General features: G+C 40.4%; 1 protein-coding gene across 1 annotated transcript in view; it reads left to right on the top strand.

Moving 5' to 3' along the window:
• SV2B (synaptic vesicle glycoprotein 2B) overlaps positions 1-24366 on the top strand; it is a 79668-nt gene that overhangs the window by 17306 nt on the left and 37996 nt on the right. Inside the window, exon 2 of the mRNA XM_087704344.1 lies at positions 19409-20279. Coding sequence (XP_087560470.1) covers positions 19790-20279 — 490 coding nt within the window. The 5' untranslated portion in view covers positions 19409-19789. The remainder of the gene's footprint in view (positions 1-19408; positions 20280-24366) is intronic.

The following is a 24366-nucleotide window of genomic DNA, read 5'->3' as shown; positions in this document are numbered from 1 at the left end:
GGGTAGTAAAAAAATTTGAACCCACCACTGGGAAGGAAGTTTCAGGAGGTTGCGAAAAGCTTCAGTTGGTGCTTCTGGCCGTGACCCGTCAAAAGCGCAAACGTCATAAGCGCGCCGACAACACCGCGGCGCTAAAACCGCGATGTCAAAAGCGCGCCGACAACAGCGCGCCGACAGAAGCGCGATTTCATTTAAGGTAAGATTTACAGTTAGGTTTAGGGTTAGGTTTAGGGTTAGGTTTAGGGTTAGGTTGAGGGTTAGGTTGAGGGTTACGTTACAGCGCGCTTCTGTCGGCGCGCTTTTGTCGGCGCGCTTTAGGGCTAATTAGTCGCTCATTCGTCGCGCGGTTTTGTCACCGCGCTTTAGACACCGCGGTTTAGTCAGGCGCGCTTTTGTTGTGCGCGCATTTGTGGTGGAACCCTTCTGGCAGGTCATCTTCTTGGCTAGCAAATCTCTCCTAGGCGGCTTAAAGAACTTTGCTGTTGCTCCAGATTTTATTTCGTGTCAGCCCTCCCAGGCACATCACCCCAGGAACTCAACCCCCCCCCCCCCAGCAAGATTAAGGTTACTTTTGTCGAGAGTGACTGTAATATCAGAATTCTGCAAGCCTGATTGTGCTGCACCTCCTCCTCCTCCTTATAGCCATGTGAGTTAGGGAGGAGGTCCCTTCTGAACGGCATCTGCATACTTTGGACTTAAGCCATGTTCTTTCCACTTGTCAGTTTGGTAACAGATTTGGGCTACCTCTATTGTCATTTTCTTTACACTATAGTACAGCTACCCATGCCAGCTGGCCACATCAGTTCATTGCTTTGGTCCATGTGCTGCTCAAGGCATTTTGAGCTCCACCCAGACTGGGATCCTCTCTGTAGAAATGTACTGCTTTGAGTTTATGAATTCTCTTATCGTAGTTCATCTTTTTTATATATATAAAGTTTTATTTTTTCCTTTCTTATACATTTACAAATATACATTCTTGCAAATACTACTAATACCTATCTATTAACTATTGACTTTTATCACAATCTTCTTACGAATATAGAAAACACAGTTGGGGTCACTTTCTTGCCACCCTGTATCTCCATCTTATTTTGCAACAACCCTACTCCTTCTTTCTTCTCAACCTACCTTCTACCTTCTTCTTTCCTCCTCTCCTCTCTCTTTTCTTCTTCCCTTCCCTTTCCCCATGCCTCTTCTCTTCTTCTCCTCCTTACCCTTTCTCCTACTCTTACTTCTCCTCCTTTACTTCCTTTCCCTTTCTTTTTTCCCTCCTCTTCCTCCCTCCTTTTCATTGTTGCTCTTACTTATTTTCTTTCTCTAATTGGTCCTAATGTAGTTTATCAATCATGTCTCTATAGTTCTGAATGTGAGACTTTGCAGAAAAAGTGGTCACTAAATCAAGCACTGGAGAAATTGTCGCTGCAAGGAAAATTTGAGCTTCAAAGAAGTCACCTCCAAAGTTTGTGGAGACATATCTTTCCTTTTTGGCTTGGGGTTGACTTCATTTGGTTTTCATAGACTCATAGGGCTGCAAGGGACCTCAGAGACCTTCTAGTCCAACCCCTTGTTCAAGGCAGGAGTCTTACACCAGTCAAAATGGTTGTCCAGTTTATTTTTCTGCAGTGGTTTTGCAGTGGTGCAGTGGTGAAGAGAAGGACTGTCAGATCCCTAAAAGCGAACTGCCATTCAATTGGGAGGAGGGGAGCCTCAGAGTTAAATTATTAGCTACATCTGTAGCAACTGAGTTTTACAACTTCACAACTGGTTTCCTGTCACCGGGAGACTGAAGGTCTCAACATCTCTGGAGGGATGTTTATGATAGCCATGTGGGATATATTACTTTGATGTCTAACTAGAGATAGGCATGGGAACATGTGTTTTATTGACTCCCAGGGCAGAAGAGTTAAGGAAGCATCTTCAAACTTGTGTATTGGTCAGAATCTGCATTCGGATAAAGGGGAGGGGTCTTTATCAGCTTAATCCCATTTGCATGGCCTAAAGGTTTTCAGATGCTGCTTTGCCTCTAAAGGTTTCCATCCATCACCACCCTGAGTCCTTGGGAGAAGGGCAGCATATAAATCTAATAAACCAAACCAAACCAAACCAAACCAAATCATCCTGCCTGATTAAAGGTTCCTTTTGAAATAATCCATTTCAAGAGTCTTTACTTTCTCAAGTTAGAGGAGTCATTAAGGCAGATATGATAGCAGTCTTCCAATATTTGAGGGGCTGCCACAGAGAGGAGGGGATCAACCTATTTTTAAAAACACCTGGAGGCTAGACAAGGAATAATGGATGGAAACTGACCAAGGAGAGATTTAACCTAGAAATAAGGAGGAACTTTCTGACAGTGAGAACAATTAACTCATGGAGCAGACGTTGTCTTCAGAAGTTGTGGGAGCTTCATTACTTGAGACTTTCAAGAAGAGACTGGAGTGCCATCTGTCAGAAATGGTATAGAGTCTGCTGGGAATGGGGTTGGACTAGATGACCTACAAGGTCCCTTCCAACTCTGTTAATCTGTATCTGGTACCAAAATTTCCAGACAATGTTTGGTCTGAAATAACCCGTAAACAAAGAACAACTCTAATGTTTAAGATCAGATGAGCTCAACACCCCTTAAATGATTTTTTTAAAGTCCTCAGGCTGTGAAAAGGTTCATAGAAATCAGCTTAAATTCTTTAGATTCCTTCGGCAGTCCATTCTATGTGATCTCGGTTACCAATTAATATTTTAGAGAAATAAAAAACGAAGTAGTCACTTGCCTGGATTTAGATACCTGAGGCTTTAATGATTTAGAATTTTGAATACTGTGCTCAGCACTTTGTGCTTGGCTCACAAACAAAAGTTTGCTAATGCAGATTGTGTAATCTTTGGAGAAAGCCTAAAATGGGGTGTGTTGCAATGGCCTCAGTCAAATGCATTAAAAAAACCTTCCAACTTTTGCCCTTTTATCCACTCTAGGCAAAAACATCAAATATTGGTAGCCAAGGACAGAGAAAGAGTCTGTACAGGGACTTGCTGAAATTTATTTGACATTTTCTTGAGAACAATTGTGAGCTAGCCAGATTTACGATGCTATGCCAAGAGTAGCACAATTTTTGTTTTTAATTGGAAATATCTAGAGAGCAAGTTGACTGGTTAATGAAAGTGCTTTCTGTCAAAAGGAAAATGCAGATCACTGAATTATTCATATGTGAGACATAGTGTAACATTCACATGTCTTGAAAAGAATCTCTATTTTTCATATAAATTTTATATCAAAAGAACATTAAAAAAACTAACAGGAACTTAACACAGAATAAAGTGAACAAAGAAAGGGAGAAAGAAAGAAAAAGAAAAAAGAAAACTGGAAAAAGGAAAGATAAGAGGAAATAGAAAAAGAAGCTTCCAATTTTCTTTGGAATACTAGGGTGATTACAAAGTTACCTCTTATTTTTATTACAAAAAAACTCACTTTTTCTACTACCCCATTGTTTTTTCCTAATCATCAAAACCACAGATCTTAAGTGTCTATGGAGATTCTCAGTCATCCTGGTCATGGTTGTCCCAAAAGTGCTTTTTCAAGAGGCAACTGGACTTTCTTTGATTTTTCTTGAAGATGTTTCAAGAGGTGGCGCAGTGGTTAAATGCAACACTGCAGGCTACTTCAGCTGACTGCAGTTCTGCAGTTCAGCGGTTCAAATCTCACCGGCTCAGGGTTGACTCAGCCTTCCATCCTTCCGAGGTGGGTAAAATGAGGACCCGGATTGTTGTTGGGGGCGATATGCTGACTCTGTAAACCGCTTAGAGAGGGCTGAAAGCCCTATGAAGCGGTATATAAGTCGAACTGCTATTGCTATTCTCATCCAAGAAGCTTCTTCAGTTCAGTTGCTGTTTGAAAAAGCACATTGGGGACACAGATCTTAAGTGATATTTTTTTCTATTTCATGCAAAAGGTCTAATAAAGGGATTCCAGTCCACCATAAATGTAGATACTGTCGTTTCTCTAATCAAATAAGTTAACTTCCCTGTCGCCATTATTTTCACCAATCATTCCACCAGTGTGGACAGTTTCAAATTTTTCCACTGAAAAGCATCTCTATTGGTTGCTAATAGGTGACACTTTCATTTTATTAAATTTGCAATGCTTTGATGACACTCCCAGAGGCACCATGTGGGCTTTTTGGATCATATCTTGTGGACACCCCTGATCTCTGGGTGTAGGCTCAGAAAACTGTTAATGCAAGGAATGAACAGCTTATACATTCCTTTATCCAGTCTTCTCACGCTCCCTTAAATTCTTAAGATGCTCACTCCCAGCCAGAAATACAATCCTGTTTCAGAGAATAGTATAGAATAGAATATAGAATAGAATAGGAGAGGAGAGGAGAGAATAGAAAATAGAATAAGAATGGAACGGAATGGAATGGAACGGAACGGAGAGACCGCCTACTGCCAATTACCTCCACTAGACCGATAAGATCGCATAGATTAGGCCTCCTCCGAATTCCATCAGCCAGCCAGTGTAGACTGGCAACTACCCGGAGGAGAGCCTTCTTGGTGGCTGCTCCTACCCTCTGGAACGAACTCCCCGTGGAGATCCGGACCCTCACCACCCTCCAGACCTTCCGCGCCGCACTTAAAATCTGGCTATCCCGGCTGGCCTGGGGTTAAAGACTCTAACCCACACTCAAATTGTATGACTGTTGAGTTCTTAAATGATGTAGTGCTTTTATGTTGTAAATTGTTTGTCCTTCCCCCCCCCCTTTGAACTGTGAGCCGCCCTGAGTCCCCCCAGGGAAAAGGGTGGCATACAAATAAAGTGAAACTAAACAAAACTAAACTAAACAGAACAGAATAGAATAGGAGAGGAGAGAATAGAATAGAATAAGAGTAGAGGAAACTCAAGCTTTGGAGTCTTCTTTTGTTGGGGGAGTTACTTGGAACCCTGACATTAGAATTAGAATAGAATAAGAACGGAACGGAATGGAACGGAACAGAATAGAATAGAATAGAACAGGAGCAGAGCAGAGCAGGAAGGGGCTTTGGAGTTCTTCTAGAATCTAGCCCAAGATGGAGACTCTATACCATTCTAGACAAGTGGCTGTTCAATCTCTTCTTAAAAAGTTCCAGTGATGGAGAACCTACAACTTCTGAAGACAAGCTGTTTGGTTGATTAATCAGTGTTTCTCAACCTTGGCCACTTGAAGATGTCTGGACTTCAATTCCCAGAATTCCCCAGCCAGCGAATGCTGGCTGGGGAATTCTGGGAGTTGAAGTCCAGACATCTTCAAGTGACCAAGGTTGAAAAACACTGGATTAATTGTTCTCACTGTTAGGAAGTTTCTCCTTAGTTCTTCTTAGTTCTAGGTTGTTCCTTAATTATTTTCCATTCATTGTTTCTTGTCTTGCCTTCTGGTGCTTTGGAAAATAAGTTGACCCCCCCTCTTCTTTGTGGCAGTACCTCAAATACTGGAATATATCATGTCATCCGTAGTCCTTCTTTTCTCTAGACTAGCTAAACCCAAATCCTATGCCATACCCATACCCAGATTCCTATGGTTCATTTTACTTCTCTTCGATACATCCTTCAAGCCTTCTGCCATGGACATTCAGTCCTTCATCTGTTTATTTTCTCTCTCCTCCCCCATCTGTAGTCTCTCCAGGCAGCTTTTCCTCTTCACAGTGTCTTCCTCTTAATAATTTATTGGGCATGGAAGATGTTCATCTAGAAATGAACAAAAAAAATCCAGCTTATTCGAGGCCCAAATTCCCTAATGTCAATTCGTTTTCCATTCCTTCTGAATTCTCATTTCATCGGGAGAATTTTGGAACATTTGAATTGAACATTAAGCCTATATCCAGCTTCAAGCTTTTCCTATTCTGTTGTCCCTAAACTGGGTTTGAAGAAACATGGTAAACAATCCAAGTGATATCACTGCGAACTGTTGCAGAGAAAGTGCTCTTAAGTTTGCTTATTTACTGTGATTTTTCAGGAGGTATGGAGGGAAGATGGAAATAAATTGTAGGATAAATTGTAACAGAATAACCTTGGAAGTCTTCTAGTCTGCTCTGCTCAGGCAGGAAACCCCATACCATTTCAGACTAATTATTGTCCAATCTCTTCTTTAAAACTTCCAATGTTGGAGCATTCTCAACTTCTGGAGGCAAGCCATTCCACTGGTTAATTGTTCTCCCTGTCAGGAAATTTCTCCTTAGTTCTAGGTTGCTTCTCTCCTTGATTAGTTTCCACCCATTGCTTCTTGTCCTTCCTTCGAAGAATAGCTTGACTCCCTCTTCTTTGTGGCAGCCCCTCAAACACTGGAACACTGCTATCATATAAGCCCTAGTCCTTCTTTTCCTTAAACTATTAAACCTGTGAATCATAGCAAATGTGGAAAAGTGATAAAAGATAGAAACCTAGAGAATTCCTGATGCATCTGATGTGCTCTAAAAGCAAGTGAGTGCTATTCCTGGAGAGACAGCACTTAGTGCCACCCATCAGAAGGCAATATATGATGTCTGTTTTTTTTCTGTCTTGGATCAATTTTCTGATCCAATAAGAAAGGGGGAAAAAAGCCAACCACAACACAACCTTCTCTAGAAATTTCACACACAATTGCAAAAGTAGTCCTCCATTAGTCTTAAACCCATAGTAAATTTCCATGTCTCACAAATACCATAGGATGCTAACTTCTCCTAGTCATTTGACCATTTACCAACATTCCTCAGCCTTGGAGCAACTCTGGGTTGGGTTGATGTTTTGGGTATTTGATTTCCTCAAGCTTTCTGTTTTTCAAGTAGACTCCTCACTCCCCATTTAACTACACTTTAAAACTGCATGCATTCTTAGCAATGTTGCTATGTAGGAGCTGGTAAAAGCTAAATTTCAGACCAGATCATATACCTTCTCATCCAACAGTACTAACAGTAAAGTCAATTCTCCAAATATTGGCCATTGTGTAGCCTTAATAATGGGGTGGGTGGGTGGGTTCATAGAGAAGACGTATCAAAAAGGCACGATGAGAATCACAGCTATGCAGTCAAAGCCTTGACCCCCCCCCTTTGGGGGGGGGAATCCCCTCCCTGCATAGACACATACAATGCAGCAAAGAGTTGATTGCACAGTTGCAGTTGCCACCAAGACCTTTTTGATCACTTAACAGGCCAACTTCCCACTGAAACATGTCCACCGAGGCTGGAAAATCCAGAAAAGATGAATTTTGAACAATAATCCTTGAAAATGTGTTTGAACATTGCCAAAGTAGATTGATTTCTCTTGCAGGTATAAGCACTTCAATTTTCATCTCCATTCCAGCAATACTGGAAGAGCTAAGTTGAAGTGTGTGTGAGAGAGAAAGGGAGGGGGAGGGAGGGTGAGAGGGGTGAGAGAGAGGATAGATTACATAAGGAGATTGATAGAGTGATAAACAGAGAAAATATATATACACAAGAGTGATAGCGTTGGATGGAAGGGTGAATGAATGGATAGATAGGTAGGTAGATACATAGATAGATAGAGAAGATAGAATAGATAGAGAGGATAGAAAAATAAATGACAGAGGTATAGATAAGTAGATCATGGAGTTAGAGATGATAAATAGATTGAAGTAAATAGATTGATAAAGATCATATCTAGATAGTGACAATAGACAGAGAGAGAGAGAGAGAGAGAAAGAGAGAGTGAGGGGGGAGAGAGAGGGATGGATGGGGGAAGAGAAATTTGCAGTCCTTTTGGGGGCTGGCTGGAGTAGTTGAACAGATAGCTGTTCAAAAGATGGAGCTTTCCAGGTTGGCAGCCTGGAGGCTCCTGCTAGGTGTGACTCATCCTTTTGCAGCTCTCCTCTGTCCCAGATGACAGCTCCTTCCAATATTTAAACAGCATTATGGAACAGGAAAGCACTAACTGCTTTGTAGGATGGAGGTTGCAACAGTGGGGAGGCTGGGGCTGGGGCAGCAGACTGGAAATCAAGGACCCACTTTCTGCTCTGCTAACCAAGCTCTTCCTTTAGGAAGGCACCCTCAATGCTGCAGTTGCAGGGGACAGTGTGTGTGTGTGTGTGTGTGTGTGTGTGTGTGTCTGTCTGTCTGTCTGTCTGTCTGTGTGTGTGTGTGTGTGTGTGTAGGGGAGGGGAGAAGTTGAATGAGAGGGGCAAAGCTACTGCTGTTCCCTGCTTTATTGCCAGTTACTTTTCCAAATACAAGCCAGTAACTCTGAGCATTGCACTTTGGGCGGGGCAGGTGGGGGGAGGTTCAATCACATGCAGAAGGAACAATCTATCTTTCCTACTGTATCTTGTCTGGGGCTTCTTACTTACACACAAGGGACACGGTAGCGCAGTGGCTAAGACACGGAGCTTGTCGATCAGAAAGGTCAGCAGTTCAGAGGTTTGAATCCCTAGTGGCACGTAACAGAGTGAGCTGTTGTCCCAGCTTCTGCCAACCTAGCAGTTCGAAAGCAGGTAAAAATGCAAGTAGATTAATAGGAATCACCTTTGGTGGGAAGGTAACAGCGTTCCATGCGACTTTGACATTTAGTCATGCCAGCCACATGACCATGGGGACATCTTTGGACAGCGCTGGCTCTTCGGCTTTGAAACGGAGATGAGCACCACCCCCTAGAGTCAGGAACGACTAGCACATATGTGCGAGGGGAACCTTTACTTTTACCTTTACTTTACCTTATATAATGCCTACACACTATGCAGAATGAGTTGTTTGAATCCTATGTGATACAGGTAGCCCTCAACTTCCAACAATTCATTTAATGACCATTCCAAGTTTCAACGACACTGAAAAAAGCGTGACCATTTGTGACCCTCTTTTACACTTAATGACCATTCAAGTATCCCCATGTTCAGGGGATCAGAATTCAGATGCTTGGTCACAGACTCATATTTATGACGGGTGCAGTGTCCTGGGGTCATGTGATCTCCTTTTACAACCTCTGACAAGCAAAGTCAACGGGGACAATCAGATTCACTTAACAACCGTGGTTACTAACCTCACGCCTACAGTGAGTCACTTAATGGTGGCAAGAGAAGTCGTAAAATGGGGCAAAACATACTGAACAAATGTCTCACTTAGCAGCATAAATTTTGTGCTCAATTATGGTCGTACGTCGAGGACTACCTGCATTGCTCTGGACTGCAGATGAGTTAACTTGATGTTTTGAATGCTGAACCAAAAGCAATATATTTGTAGCTCAAATACAAGAACGAGAAGTCCTTGAAGCTCTCTGAGTTCAGTTGCTTTCTTGGACAAAAGGAGAGTCTTCCCATCATTCCCCGGGGAGATGGATGGCTTTTGGGTGGCCCTGAAGGACAGGAAATGTCTCTTTTGAGCTGGGCTCAGATCCAGGTGACTATATCAGACAGATTCATGTTTTGGGCAACAATATGGAAGTACAGAATCTGCTTTTACAATAATATCTGGAATCTCAAACTCTCCAGCCCAGGGCAGAGATGGGTTGTTTCCGGTTCAGCCCAGTTTGGCCAAACCAGTAGTGGAATTCAGGCCTGGGTCACAGAACCCGTAGCAACCTAGGCCTGCCACGCCCCTGAACCGGTTCCCTTGCCACCGCTGGGCCACTGCTGTTTTGAATGTTAGTGATTGCGCATACGCAGCACACTGTAAATTGTTCTGCCTATGCACAAAGAACAATTTAAATTGGAAAATGTGCTTGATGCATGTGGGTTGCAAACTGGGAGTAAAACCGGCAGCAACCCACCCCTGGCCCAGGGATGTCAAACTCAAGGCTCGGGGCCTGGATCCAGCCCATGGGGCTCCCTGGAAACAGTGAAGGACTGACCCCTGGTGCCCCTGCCAGCAAAAACGGAGGCCCTCCCGAGCTCCGTTTTCACTGGCAGAGGGTTGCAGGAGGCTGTGTGGCTGAAAACAGAGCTCAGGAGCCCGTTTTCTCTGACAGAGCGCTCAGGCCACCACAGGTGCCCCCGACACAAGTGATGTCGAGCTGGCCATGCCAGCTTACCGTTGCTACTGGTTCAGAACCGGGAGTGTGCGCATGGTGCTTTTGCGCATGCGCAGAGCATCCGTGATGTCATCTGGGCAGGTGGGCAGAGCCTCCCGCTGTCACCACTACCAGTTCGGCCAAACTGGGGTGAACCAGCAGAATACCACCTCTGGGCCACGCCCCCTCTCCCCTCTCCCGAGGTGAAACACAACCCTGATGCAGCCCTCAATGAAATTGAGTTTGACACCACTGCTCTACCCTATTTTGCACAACAGTCATGTGCAAACTCAGCCAATCAATATGGGAACACACAGTTTTCAAGTCAATGTGCCTCGTGCGATAGAAGCAGTTGTTCCGGGCATCTGGTTTAAAGATTCCCAACTTGCTGACACTCCGGGCATCTGGTTTACTTCGGAGGGAGAAAGAGATGCAACGTTTGAAGGGGGGGCAGCCATACAGAAGATTTATTTCAAAAGACAGAGCGCAGGAGGAATGAGAAGCATTAAATAATTTATACTTTATGAAACATAATTTGCAAAATTTTCGATACCACCACTGAGAATTAAAGACAAGCTGAAAAGTGCAACAAGCGTAGGACAACGCGTAGGACATTATATGAGAGGCATCCTAAGCAAAAAGGTGCGAAGATATTCCTGTTTGGACTTGCTTATAAAGATGTTTGTAGAATTTGATCCACGAATGGTAATAGGATTAAGGAGGTTTCGTTATTGGAGAGACACAGGCTGATAGATGGAAGAATACAATTCAAAATTAGCTAAACCTAATTATTCTTATTTGTAATAGACATAGCTGAATAATAATTGATAATGAAAGTAATGTATATAATGTGGAGTTGATATGATAAATAATAATTGGATATGAGAAGGGAAGGTTGGAAATATTTTTGGACCATATACAAAGGCTATTAATCACAATAATTATCACTATTAAAAAATAAAATAAAACTATATACACTTAAATGTTAACTAATATGGGGAAAATGTTACGATATACGATATAATTACATAAAGAAGGGAGAATGATAATAAACTATATGCATGGAAGATGGAATTTTTGGTATTAAATATTATGGATGTTCAGGTAAAACAGGATATGAGGATTTGATGTTAATAGAGGATTTTATAAACAAGTAAATGAAATGTCAGCATATGGTTATGGATTAAATCTTTGGCATAGTTAAGGATGAAGGATGTTTAAATAACTGTAGTCAACTAAAAGTGGAGGTATAATGATCTCAATATGGTAAACATTTGAGTTAAGATATTTGAATTAATATGAATTAATGGAAGAGATGCACCAAAACATGTTGTAACCAGCTGATATACTTTTTTATAATATATACCTGTGTTTTTTTCCTTTTTTTTCTTTTGTTTTTCCTTTTTTTCCCCCTGCCTTGTTTTTTGTTCTTTTTGTCTTCTTTGTGTTTTGATTTTTTCTTTTCCCACTGGTGTGGGCATGTGTTGTTTATGTAACAAAATAAAAAAAAAATATTAAAAAAAAAGAAGAAGCAGTTGTTCCATTTTATCAACTCCCCCGTTCTTGGTTAATGTTCCTCAAGTCAGGTTGAAGCTCTTCTGAAAAACTTCCATGTTGCACTTGCATTCTTTAAATTCTCACTCCTTTTTTTCTTATTTTTGTAATCGATAACATCTTTTGAGAATAACACCTCACCCACATTCCTCCCAATTTATAGTTTTGGAAAACAGCCTTGGGTTGGTGGTCTTGGCTCAATTCTTGAGCATCCTTCCCTAATTTAGCATGAGAAAAACGTAAAGAAATTGGGGTTTATCGGAATAGGATTTCTATAAGCAAGAAGCAGAGCAAATTTCAGAAACTGGGCAGGGATTCTTAGCTACATGTTCTGTTAAACTCTTATTTTTAAGCTTGTTTGCTGGAAAGTTAGATCATTGATAATGGATGAAAGGATTAACAGAAATTAGCATGTATGTGTTACATTTTCCTTTAAGGTATGAATGAGTAAAAGGGAATTAATAACAACAACAACAACAACAACAACAACAACAACAATAATAATAATAGACACTTGGCACCATGTCCAAGAATTTTACAAGATACACCAACAAATTGCAGCTTCCTGCAATAACACCAGTGGAACTGCAAAAAACTGCGCTGCTCGGAACATCTTATATTTTAAGAAAGTACTTTGGTTGATACTTAGGATGCTGGCAGCAAACCGTATCAACCATTAGCACCAGTCACTGGTATTTGAAATGCATTTTTGAATATTCAGTTGGCTGAGTTTCAGGTTTAATGAATAAGGTATATAATAATAATGTTCAGTTGACTGAGTTTCATATTTAATGAATAAAAGAAATAATAATGTGATGCATTTTTGAATGTTCAGTTGACTTTCATGTTTAATGAATAAATAATAATAATAATAATGATCTTAGAATCTTAGAATTCCAGAGTTGGAAGGGACCTTGGAGGTCTTCTAGTCCAACCCTCTGCTTAGGCAGGCAACTCTACACCACTTCACACAAATGATTATCCAACATCTTCTTAAAAACGTCCAGTGTTGGAGCATTCACAACTTCTGGAGGCAAGTTGTTCTACTGGTTAATTGTTCTAACTGTGAGGAAATTTCTCCTTAGTTCTAGGTTGTTTCTCTCCTTGATTAGTTTCCATGCATTGCTTCTTGTCCTGCCCTTAGGGGCTTTGGAGAATAGTTTGACGAGAGTAAACATTCAACTACAGTCAGTAGGAATTTTGGAAAGGAAAACAGGATTTTTCAGAAATCCCAGGGGCAGATCTACCCATTTGAGAAATTATTTTTATTCCCTTCACTTAAAAAAAACCACCTGCCTCCACTATTAATCTATTTTCAGTAGACTTTAGTAGAAATGTAGAAGAAAGTATGACTTCCTCATCGATTACAGTACGTTTTTTTCTTTTTAAAATAGCAAGGAATTGTTGAGATTAGAAGTAACTCCTCCCCTCAGTTATTCATAGGAATAAATTACTCATCCTTAGGTCTGCTCACTTTTCCTTGGAGAAAACAGATGCTTGTTAATGAGGCAATAGCATCATTTGCCCTTTTACCCATACACGCAAAGGAAAGCTTTGCAACAATACAACTGACAACAAAATGGTCTCTTTATGGGGTCAGTGGCTGCATGAATTTCTGGAGACATGGAGCTGCATTTCCTCCCCTCTTTCTAAGCCTGTTTTTTTTAAATGTGTGTTTTCCTTGGCCTTTGTGCCAAATGCACAATCTGAATCAAGGAAATAGATGACTGCAGATAGTCTTTAACTTACAACAGTTCACTTAGTGGCAGTTTGACGTTAAAAAAGGGCTGAACAAGGTGACTAATGACCCTTTTTCAGACTTACGACCGTTGCAGCATCTCCACGGTCATGGGATCAAAATTCAGATGCTTGGCAACTGGCTCGTATTTATGACGGAGGCAGTGTCTTGTGGCAGTGTGATCAACTTTTGCGACCCTTCTGACAAACAAAGTCAATAGGCATGCTGGATTCACTTAACAACCTTATTGCTAACTTAAGAACTTAACAACTGGGGCAAGAAAAGTCATAAAATGGAGCAAAACTCACTTAGCCAATGTCTCACTTAGCAAGAGAAACTTTCAGCTCAATTGAAGTCTTAAGCCAAGGACTTCCACCCTATCTTTATTTCTTGATTAGCCCTTGGGCCACATCAAAGCGCAGAGTTCCCAAAACAGATTGTTACTAAAATTTGATTTAAAAAAAACAATTTAAAAAATGGAATTGGATAAAATACAGTTTAAAATGAAATTGGAATAAAATACAATGTAAAATGAAATTGGAATAAAATACAGTCTAAAATGAAATTGGAATAAAATACAATAATGTAAGATATAGATAAAATATGATAAAATTGTATTTCAGTGTCAGCCCTACAATCTACCCCAGTCAGTCCCACGTATGCAGATCACAACTGAATCATTTTGCTTAAGTACTGTACTGTGTAAAATGTTACTTTCAGATTCTGGCTGCACATAATTTAAATTGTTGTAACATCCCTGGGACTTGGAAGGAGTCTGCCTTATTCTTTCAATCTGAATATGGTGCTGGCCATGGTGCTGAAATCAGCTTGGCAGCATCTGTTCCTGTCATTGCAATGACTTTCAGATGCCTTTTAGCTCCTACTATAGAATCTACAGGTGGCTCGCTTAATAAGCCCCACTGGGATTTCCTTCAGCTTGCAATGCCACATCTGTCATTTTATTTCTTTGCTTCTTTTCTTTTCAAGCCCTCTTGGAATATTAGGGGTTGATGTGTGTTTTTTTTTAAATTAAAAAGAACCACTCTGACTGAAATAATAGAAAGAATAGAGCCGGAAGGGACTTTGGAGGTCTTCTAGTCCAGCCCGCTATTAAACAGGAGATATTGGAATGGAAATATTCAGTGCCTTAACTTGCAACTATTAAATCTATATTCCCTGTGCCTGGGTTTGGGTGAACAATTGTGGAAGATGCCCTCAATGTTAACCCTTATAGTGAATCCACCCCCATCTCTGCAGAGGATTCAAAGAGGCTTTTTATAATGTAGTTGAAAGATTACAAGCTGGTAGTAGTGAAGCTGATACCAAGGAATGTGTGTGCATGCATTAACATTCCATCTGCAGTCAGAAAAGCAAAAACAAAACAAAACCCCAAAACCTCAAGCCATCTGCTGATTGACAGAGAGATGGCAAGGAATATATTTATTTATTTACTAGTTGATAACCTGACATATGTATGTATGTATGTATGTATGTATGTATGTATGTATGTATGTATGTATGTATGATCTATCTATCTATCTATCTATCTATCTATCTATCTATCTATCTATCTATCTATCTATCTATCTATCCTTCATGGCTAATGTGAGACTAGAACTCACAGTCTCTTGGTGATTGGCCCAAAGTCACCCAGCTGGCTTTCACAGCTAAGGTGGGACTAGAACATACTGTCTCCCAGTTTCTAGCTTGGGGCCTTCAGTAGTAGATCAAACTGGTATTAGATTTATAATAGAAATAATTTGTGTGCTGCATAATAGAAATTTTGAGTAAAGTTTCTCACTTAGAGCAGAGATTGAGGCTCCCCTTTTCTCGTTCTAGATGATGATGATGATTAAATATCTTTCTGCAGAGATGCCAGCAGAAAAAGCCTCTCCCTTGCAACGGGAGTCTGTATCTAAATAAATAAATCTGATCCAGGTTTCAGATGAGACAATCTGTGGGTATTTTTGTAGTTTTTGTTCCAAAGAAATAATGTGGATTTTGAGACGTTGCCTCACTTTTAAAATCATAAGCATCGCCACCACCAAACCATCTGTTTAAAGTACAGATTTGATTTTGTAAAGGCCACAGGAAATGTCACCTTGCAATGGATTCCTTTCCACGAAGCGTTATTTCTTTAAACGTATTACAGTACAGTAGATTTTTTTAAAATAGCAATAGCAATATTACTTAGCAATATCACTTAGATGTATATACCATGTTACAGTGATTTACAGCCCTATCTAAGCAGTTTACAGAGTCAACCTATGGCCTCCAACAATCTGGGTCCTCATTTTACTGACCTAGGAAGGATGAAAGGCTGAGTCAACCTTAAGGTGGTCAGGTTCAAACTCCTGGCAGTGGGCAGAATTAGCTTGCAATACTGCATTCTAACCACAGGGAAGGAGGGAAGGAAGGCAGGAAGGAAGACAGCAATAGCACTTAGACTTATATACCACTTCATAATGCTTTATAGCCCTCTCTAAACGGTTTACAGAGTCTCAGCATCTTGCCCCCAACAATCTGGATCCTTATTTTACTGACCTCAGAAGGATGGAAGGCTGAGTCAACCTTGAGCTGGTGAGATTCAAACTACAAAACTTCTGGCAGCCGGCAATCAGCAGAAATAGCCTACAGTACTGCACTCTAACCACTGTGCCACCATGGCTCTTAATCCAGATGGAATCCAGATGCATCCACAGAACTATGCAAAAGTGCAGGTGAGGAGTCAGTGCTAGGAAGAGGAAAGGCAAGATATGGGGAGGAGTCTGGTAGTAACTTTTTTAGCTGACTGATTTCATAAAAAGACGCCTGTTTCCAGGGGTGTAACTCCCTTCATCAGAGGCACAAATAAAGTGAGCTGCAGCTCACACAGTTTTCTCCAAGACTCATAATGGATTTGAGTGCATTTCGGTGCAACGTTGCAAATGCTGAGTCAAACTAGACCGTTTGAGCCTCCACCCCCTCCCCATTTCATTGAAATGGAAAGGATGGCCTGGAGCTCTGTAAGAGGATCCAGAAGATGACTATTCTTCCAAGTGGAATCTAAAAAGGGAATCACGGCTCATTAGCTAATGCTCCCTTCCTCAGAGGCAGAAAGAGACAGGGAGGAAATCTTGAAAGTCAGAGTTATAAATTTTTGTGCCTCTGTCTTTCCAAGTCTGTAGGAGTTGAAAGATGTTCCTTGGTTTTCTGTGCAATTCACTTCCAAGTTTTGTTCACCATCCTGACTGAAATTCATGATTTGGGGGACTCTGGGATCCTGGGAATGAAATAGGAATGCACAGTTACATGTGCCAGAGAATGCAAGACAACAGGAAAGCACAATTATGGGTGCCAAAAGAGCAAATAAAATGAAAGCCTGTAAGAAAACCAATCCGATTGTACTGTATGCATTGCTCATGGCAGTGTCAGAGATTGGCATAAGTGGATATTTGGCAAAGCTCATACTTCTGGAAAAACCCAACCGCTGCCCTATTTCCTTTCCCTTTGCAAAGCGTATGTGTCTCTAATATTTCAAACATACTTCCTATATTGTGAGACTTGTAATAGACCTTCAAATCAGGATAACATGTGAATTTAAATGTTGCTCCGTTGAAAGACAGAAACAGAAAACCAAATTCCTGGGAAGATGGATGGATGGATGGATGGATGGATGGATGGATGGATGGATGGATGGATAGATAGATAGATAGATAGATAGATAGATAGATAGATAGATAGATAGATAGACTGACTGACTGACAAACAGGCAGACATTGTAGATAGATAGATGATGGATATATTGTTGTTGTTAGTTGTGAAGTCATGTCCAACCCATCGTGACCACAGGGACAATGTTTCTCCAGGCCTTCCTGTCTTCTACCATCCTCTGGAGTCCCTTTAAGCACATGTCTACTTCTTCTGTGACTCCATCCAGGCACCTCATTCTCTGTCATCCCTTTCTTCTTTTGCCTTCTGTCTTTCCCTGCATTAGGCTCTTCTCCAGTGAGTCCTTCCTTCTCATTAGGTGGTCAAAGTATTTGAATTTCCTCTTCAGGATCTGGCCTTCTAAAGAGCAGTCAGGGTTGATCTCCCCTAGGACTGATCGATTTGATCGCCTTGCAGTCCAAGGGACTTGCAGGAGTCTTCTCCAGCACCAGAGTTCAAAGGCCTCCATTCTTCGGCGCACAGCCTTTCTTCTTCAACCTTCACAGCCATCCATTGCAACTGGGAAAACCATAGCTTTGACAATACACACCTTTGGTGACAGGGTGATGTCTCTGCTTTTCAGTATGATGTCTAGATTTGCCATAGATGGATACATAGATGATACATAGAAATAAAGATAGATAGATAGATAGATAGATAGATAGATAGATAGATAGATAGATAGATAGATAGATAGATAGACAGACAGACAGGTATAAACTAAATTTTTCCTCTTCTCCATCCTGATGATCTGAGTTTGCAGCCATGTCAGAATAACTGAAATGGACAACATGACTATGCTTCTCACCTGCAAGGAATTGGTATTCTTACTTTATTTTTGCTTTCTGGGATGTCTTCCTTCCCATGCAAGACGCTCTCAAGAGTGCCAAGCTAACATTCAGATGGTGTAAGAGTATCCTGGAATGTACTATCACAGGGTGACTTAGGTTGACGATGGTTGATGTTTCCATCAGCCAAAATCAGACCGGATTCCTGAATTTTAGCTGGGTATATGCCTAAAATTGTAGGATCATCAGTCATAATCTGGCATCAAAGGAGCAAATATGACTTTATGCTTACAATGTGAAAAGTGGGTTTTCCAAATATTGCCGAGCAGCTGCTTAGAATCCAAGAGCAATCAATCAAAATGCACACCATTTTAGAGTACATGAGGATGGATGTAGACATGTGGATATGAAATTACATGCATCACAATGTGTGTGGTGGACTTGGGAATTAGTGGTGGAGAGGCACATGGGCAGCCCTTGAATTTTCATTTTTTTGCCCACTTTATCTTGGCAGCAAGTAGACAGAATTTGAAGATCCATTTCATGGGTACAGTTGTTTCAGGAACTATACCATCCCAAAAGTGAAAGAGGAGCAATGCTAGTGTTTTGAGATTCTGCTAAGGGATTTGGGGCAGGGTCTCGCAATTCTACAAAGGGAGAATGGGATGAATACAGGTTGTTAACAGCATTTCAAAAGCTTGCCTTACAAAATGGGACTTTCCGGTAGAACTTGGATTTGTTCCCAGTGTTCAGAGGACAGCAGTTATGCACTCAGTGGAAACAATTTCACTTGTGGGAGAAACCTAAGGAATCTTCAGGCCTTGATCACTTGTTTTTGTTCTCTTGTACACTGATGCAATGCAATGTAGTTGTAAAAGTGTTGGACTAGGAGCATAGAGACGAGACTTGGATTTTATCCCATCCTCAGCCATGGAGCTCCCTGGAGGAAGAGGATTGAGGCCTAGCCAAGCTTGAGTACCTGAACTCTCTCTCTCTCTCTGTCTGTCTGTCTGTCTTTCTCTGTCTTTCTCTCTCTCTCACCCTGTCTCCGTCTCTCTCTGTCTCTGTCTCTGTCTCTCTTTCTCTCAGTATGCGTGTCTGTGTGTGTATGTTCCAGCATAACTCTGGATCGCCTAGAGCAATTTCAACCAAACTTGGTACACAGATGACTTACTTTTTGGAGAAAAATGCACTGCAGGGGTAAGACAACCCTAATACCCCTTGGGCTGTGTGTTCTGTTAAGATATAGCTTGTTGTGCCTTAAAATGGCTTTTACTGTGCAGAACAGTAGAGTTGCCATGGTAATGGCTTCACAGTACTCCACAAGGGGGCTCCCTCTGATAAGGGGAAAAATCCAACATTAGAAATTACGTTTGGTCCGCAAATTTTCCCCCTATAAATAAATACCTGGGCAATGCCCAGTTATCAGCTAGTAGGGAATATAAATGGAACACACAAAGATCCTAGGGACCACGGTGTCTTTAAATACATTTTAGCTGCTCTTTTTCCCCTTCCATAAGTTATTTCCAGATGAGTTGAATGTGTTTTCTTGAAATTCCTTTGGTATTTCTGCCAGGCAGGTTTTGGGAAAGAAATATGTCAGAAAATATATCACGGCATGACCTTTCTCTCTCTTTCAAAGCATTTAATTGTGTATTTTTCGGTTTCCCCTTTTTTCTTCTCTAGGATGTGACTTTCCACAGGAAGATGGACCATGAAAGCAAACGATCTGCCAAAGCTCACTAGCGCCTGATGAGAAGAGCCGCTGATCCCTTGGGTTTCCTCCCCCAACATCGCTTGACAGCTGAAGGCTTCAGAAAACACCAAAAGGCAGAGCTAAAATACCATGGCATGCTTTAGGAAGGATACTGTTCCTTAATTACAAGGCTTAACCTGCAAAGCTTCATTTAAATTGTGGTGGTTTGATCACACATCAAGCACATATTTAAAGGAAGAGGCAGTTATGCCCATGTAGTTAACTGAACAGGTTGAAATATATCCACTTGCACAAAACACAGAACAAACTTAGATAAAATATAACTGTCCATCCAGACGTATTGGCTCAAAATGGATGGTGGCCATAGAAACCAAGGGACCCATGGCGGGTTTGATGACTATCGCTACCAGGATGGTGGCTACACAGGTTATGCTCCCAACGACCCAACCTATCACACCAGGGAGGAGCCCAATCAGGAAGAAGATGCTCAGAGCGACGCTACCGAAGGCCATGATGAAGACGATGAAGTCTATGAAGGAGAGTACCAGGGCATTCCTCACCCGGATGACAAGCCCAAGCAGAAGAAAAAAGCCGGTCTGTCCAATGAGTTCAGAGATCACGATGAGCTTATAGCAGAAAAGATGGAAGATGAAGAGCAGCTGGCCCACCAGTATGAGAACATCATTGTGGAATGCGGCCATGGACGATTCCAGTGGATGCTTTTCATTGTGTTGGGCTTGGCCCTGATGGCGGATGGAGTGGAAGTTTTTGTGGTCGGTTTTGTCTTGCCCAGTGCTGAGAAGGATATGTGCTTAACCACCTCCAACAAAGGAATGCTAGGTGAGTCCTACATGTCTCAAGGAACAAGGAAGGATGTTGTAAAGCTTTCCTGATTACCGTATTTTTCGGTGTATAAAACGCCCCAGAGTATAAGATGCCCCAAGATTTTGAAGAGGCAAATTTTAAAAAAGCACTCTGCAGACCTCCCAACAATGGCCCTTTTTTTTTAAAAAAAGGACATGAATAGCCTTTAGGAGGCTTGTAGAGTGCTTCTGGGGGGCCCCCACCCAAAACTGAGCAAAAAATGGCCCATTTTTGTGTGAAAATGGGCTCATTTTTTGTCAAAAAAGGGCATGCATAGACTTTAGGAGGCTTATAGAGTGCTCTTGGGGGTTGGGGGGGGGGAATATTGAGCAAAACATGGCTGATTTTTTGCTCATTTCTTCCCTCCCCAGCCCCCAGGAGCACCCTGGAAGCCTCCTAAAGGCTATGCACAGCCATTTTGGTGAAAGGGGCACGGTTTTGGGAGGCAAAAAATGCTTTATTCAGGGTATAAAATGCATCTAGGTTTTCAGCCTCTTTTTTTGAGGGAAAAAGATGCATCTTATACTCCGAAAACTGCAGTATATATTCACATTTAAAGATATTTAAATATATTTAAATGTCTATGGAGATTCCCAATGTTCCATTCTCAATCTTCCATGATTGTCCCAAAGATGCTTTCTCAAAAAATAAAAAAGAACCCACTATTGAAATTGAAAAGAACACCTATTAAGACCACTTCCTTAATATCACAAGCAGATCAGTATAGATATTCTTTATATATATATGTGTGTGTGTGTGTGTGTGTGTGTTTTATTTGTGCTACACAAATATAACAAAGGCAACAGTAAAAATATTGGGTTTCTGTCGTGATGGACTCTTGTGACGAGCCGATTGACAGATGATGGAAGCAGTTAGCTTCCTCCCATAATTGGGGCTTACCAGGGGTTGTGACACTAAATATATATACTTGGTTTTGACTTGGTTTTCTCCCCTCAAGTGACTCTTATATAATTTTATTTCACTTGAATTGCATGAATTTCGTTCTTCGGTTTGGTTTATTTGTGCTGATAGATACTGGAAAAGCATTGTTTTCCTTTAAATGTCTTTCTGTTGTCTCGTAAATTGATATACAGGCAAAACTGCATGATCTGAAAGTGATTCAATGTGTGGTGTTTGCGTTCCAGCTGGGATAATTTTTGTTCAACTTGTCCAGGTGTCTCTTTTGATTGTAAGCCAGGACTACATAGCAGTGAGGTGAAGAGACAACCGAAAACAGGAAGGACTGCAGGGTATAATTAAAAAAAAAAGGTCAAAGATGGTGCACCCCAAAGAATAGAATAGAATTATTTATTGGCCAAGTGAGATTGGACACACAAGGGATTTGTCTTTGGTGCAAATGCTCTCAGTGTACATAAAAAGACAAGATACATTCATCAAGAATCTTAAGGTATGACACTTAATGATAGTCATAGGGTACAAATAAACAGTCAAATCTTACTAGGAAACAATCAATATAAATCATGAGGATACAAGCAACAAAGTTACAGTCAGACAGTCATAAGTGGGAGGAGATGAATAATAGGAACGATGAGAAGATTAATAGTAACAGTAATGCAGACTTAGTGAATAGCTTGATAGCGTTGAGGGAATTATTTGTTTAGCAGAGTGATGGCATTAGGGGGAAAAACTGTTCTTGTGTCTAGTTGTTCTGATGTGCAATGCTTTATAGGGTTGTTTTGAGGGTAGGAGTTGAAACAATTTATGTCCAGGATGTGGGGGGGGGGGTCTGTAAATATTTTCACAGCTGTCTTTTTGACACACAAACACAAACACAAACATAAATAATATAAATATAAATAATATAAATAATAAATATAAATAATAAATAATAAATAATAAATAATAAATAATAAATAATAAATATAAATAATATAAATATAAATATAAATATAAATATAAATATAAATATAAATATAAATATAAATATAAATATAAATATAAATATAAATATAAATATAAATATAAATATAAATATAAATATAAATATAAATATAAATATAAATATAAATAATATAAATATAAATATAAATATAAATATAAATATAAATATAAATATAAATATAAATATAAATATAAATATAAATATAAATATAAATATAAATATAAATATAAATATAAATATAAATATAAATATAAATAAGATAAAGATAAAGATAAGATAAAGATAGATAAAGATGATAAAGATAAAGATAAAGATAAAGATAGATAAAGATAAAGATAAAGATAAAGATAAAGATAAAGATAAAGATAAAGATAGATAAAGATAAAGATAAAGATAAAGATAAAGATAAAGATAAAGATAAAGATAAAGATAAAGATAAAGATAAAGATAAAGATAAAGATAAAGATAAAGATAAAGATAAAGATAAAGATAAAGATAAAGATAGATAAAGATAAAATGTTGTGGTCAAAGTACGACCCAACTGAGTAAAGCTTTAGCTGCCATCTTGACTTGTTTTGACCAAATGCTGTAGATGCCCATCAGCCAGAATTTAGGCTTTGAGCCTGAAGGATGGATGAAGGGGGAAAAAAGAATGGAGATCCATTTTGCCAAGACATCAGAAACATTTTCTAAGAGATTGGAGAAAAATCTAGGGGTTGTTCATAGGAATGCTCGTAACAAGGGCCATTTCAGGAAATAGCTTCATCTAATATCTTGGGTACAATTCCTGCAGTTCCTCCATCAGTTGAACAGTATTCGATCAAGTTCTACTTTCATTGCTAAAGGAGAATGAAGACTAGTGGTGTTATTTTTTAAAACAGAGTGAGGAATACCAATACAAGGAAAGAACATTCTTTGCTTGATAGCTGGTGATAATCCAGCATTTGTGAGACTCCCTCTCCTGCCCCTTGAAATGTCTAGCATTATTAGATCATTGCCATTCAGCAAAGTGCAGGCTGTTGTTGTTGTTGTTAGTTGCGAAGTCATTTCTGACCCATCGCGACGCCATGGACAATGTTCCTCCAAGCCTCCCTGTTCTCTACCATCCCCTGGAATCCATTTAAGCGCACACCGACTGCTTTAGTTACTCCATCTAGCCACCTCCTTCTCTGTCATCCCCTTCTTCTTTTACCCTCAACCGTTCCCAGCATTAGGCTCTTCTTCAGTAAGTCCTTCCTTCTCATTAGGTGACCAAAGTACTTGAGTTTCCTCTTCAAGATCTGGCCTTCTAAAGAGCAGTTACGGTTGATCTCCTCTAGGACTGACCAGTTTGATCGCCTTGCAGTCCAAGGGACTTGCAGGAGTCTTCTCCAGCACCATAGTCCAAAGGTGCTCAGCTTTTCTTATGGTCCAACTTTCACAGCCATCCATTGCAAGTGGGAAAGCCATAGCCTTGACTAGATGCCCTTTTTTTGGCAGGGTGATGTCTCTGCTTTTTAGTATGCTGTCTAAGATTTACCATAGCTTCCCCACCCCCCCTGAAGCAAGTGTCTTTTAATTTCTTGGCTATTGTCCCCCTCTGCAGTGATCTTGGAGCCCAGGAAAATAAACTCTGTCACTACCTCCATTTCTTCTCCATTTATTTCCCAGGAATTGAGAGAGTTGGATGCCGTGATCTTAATTTTCTTAATGTTGAGTTTCAAGCCAACTTTTGCACTCTTCTTCTTCACCCACATCAAGAGGCTCTTTAGTTCTTCTTCACTTTCTATCATGACGATACTATTCTAATGTCAAAGTTCAGGCTAAGTGTTTCATATTTTACCTGTGGCTGAAATGTAAAGAAACTGATTGCAAGTAAATTGTAGGCAGCTATCTTACCATTTGCCTCTTGATGTCATCTTTAGCCAGTGACCTGAATATTAGAATATAGGCTCAGGTGCTTTATACATTTTCCTGCCTTGAGTTTTCCTTTTATAGGTATTCCTAAAGAAATTTAAGGTAGCTTTGGGGTGCAATATTTCTAGATTATATAGAAACCAACCATTAGATTGCTAGACCATACCTAGACAGTTTAGGGCCTCCAAGCCATATCTGGCTCTTTGGCTGTTCCCGTCCAGCCATCATGAGATCAATTGCAAATCAAATATCAATAGGTGTGCA

The sequence above is a fragment of the Thamnophis sirtalis genome, unplaced genomic scaffold, assembly GCF_051295495.1.
Source record: "Thamnophis sirtalis isolate CommonGarterSnake01/CBP01778 unplaced genomic scaffold, rThaSir2_p1.2 scaffold_2, whole genome shotgun sequence".
NCBI classification, from domain to species: domain Eukaryota; kingdom Metazoa; phylum Chordata; class Lepidosauria; order Squamata; family Natricidae; genus Thamnophis; species Thamnophis sirtalis.
Note: the sequence above shows the minus strand (reverse complement) of the source record. Positions and strands in the feature narration are given on the sequence as shown.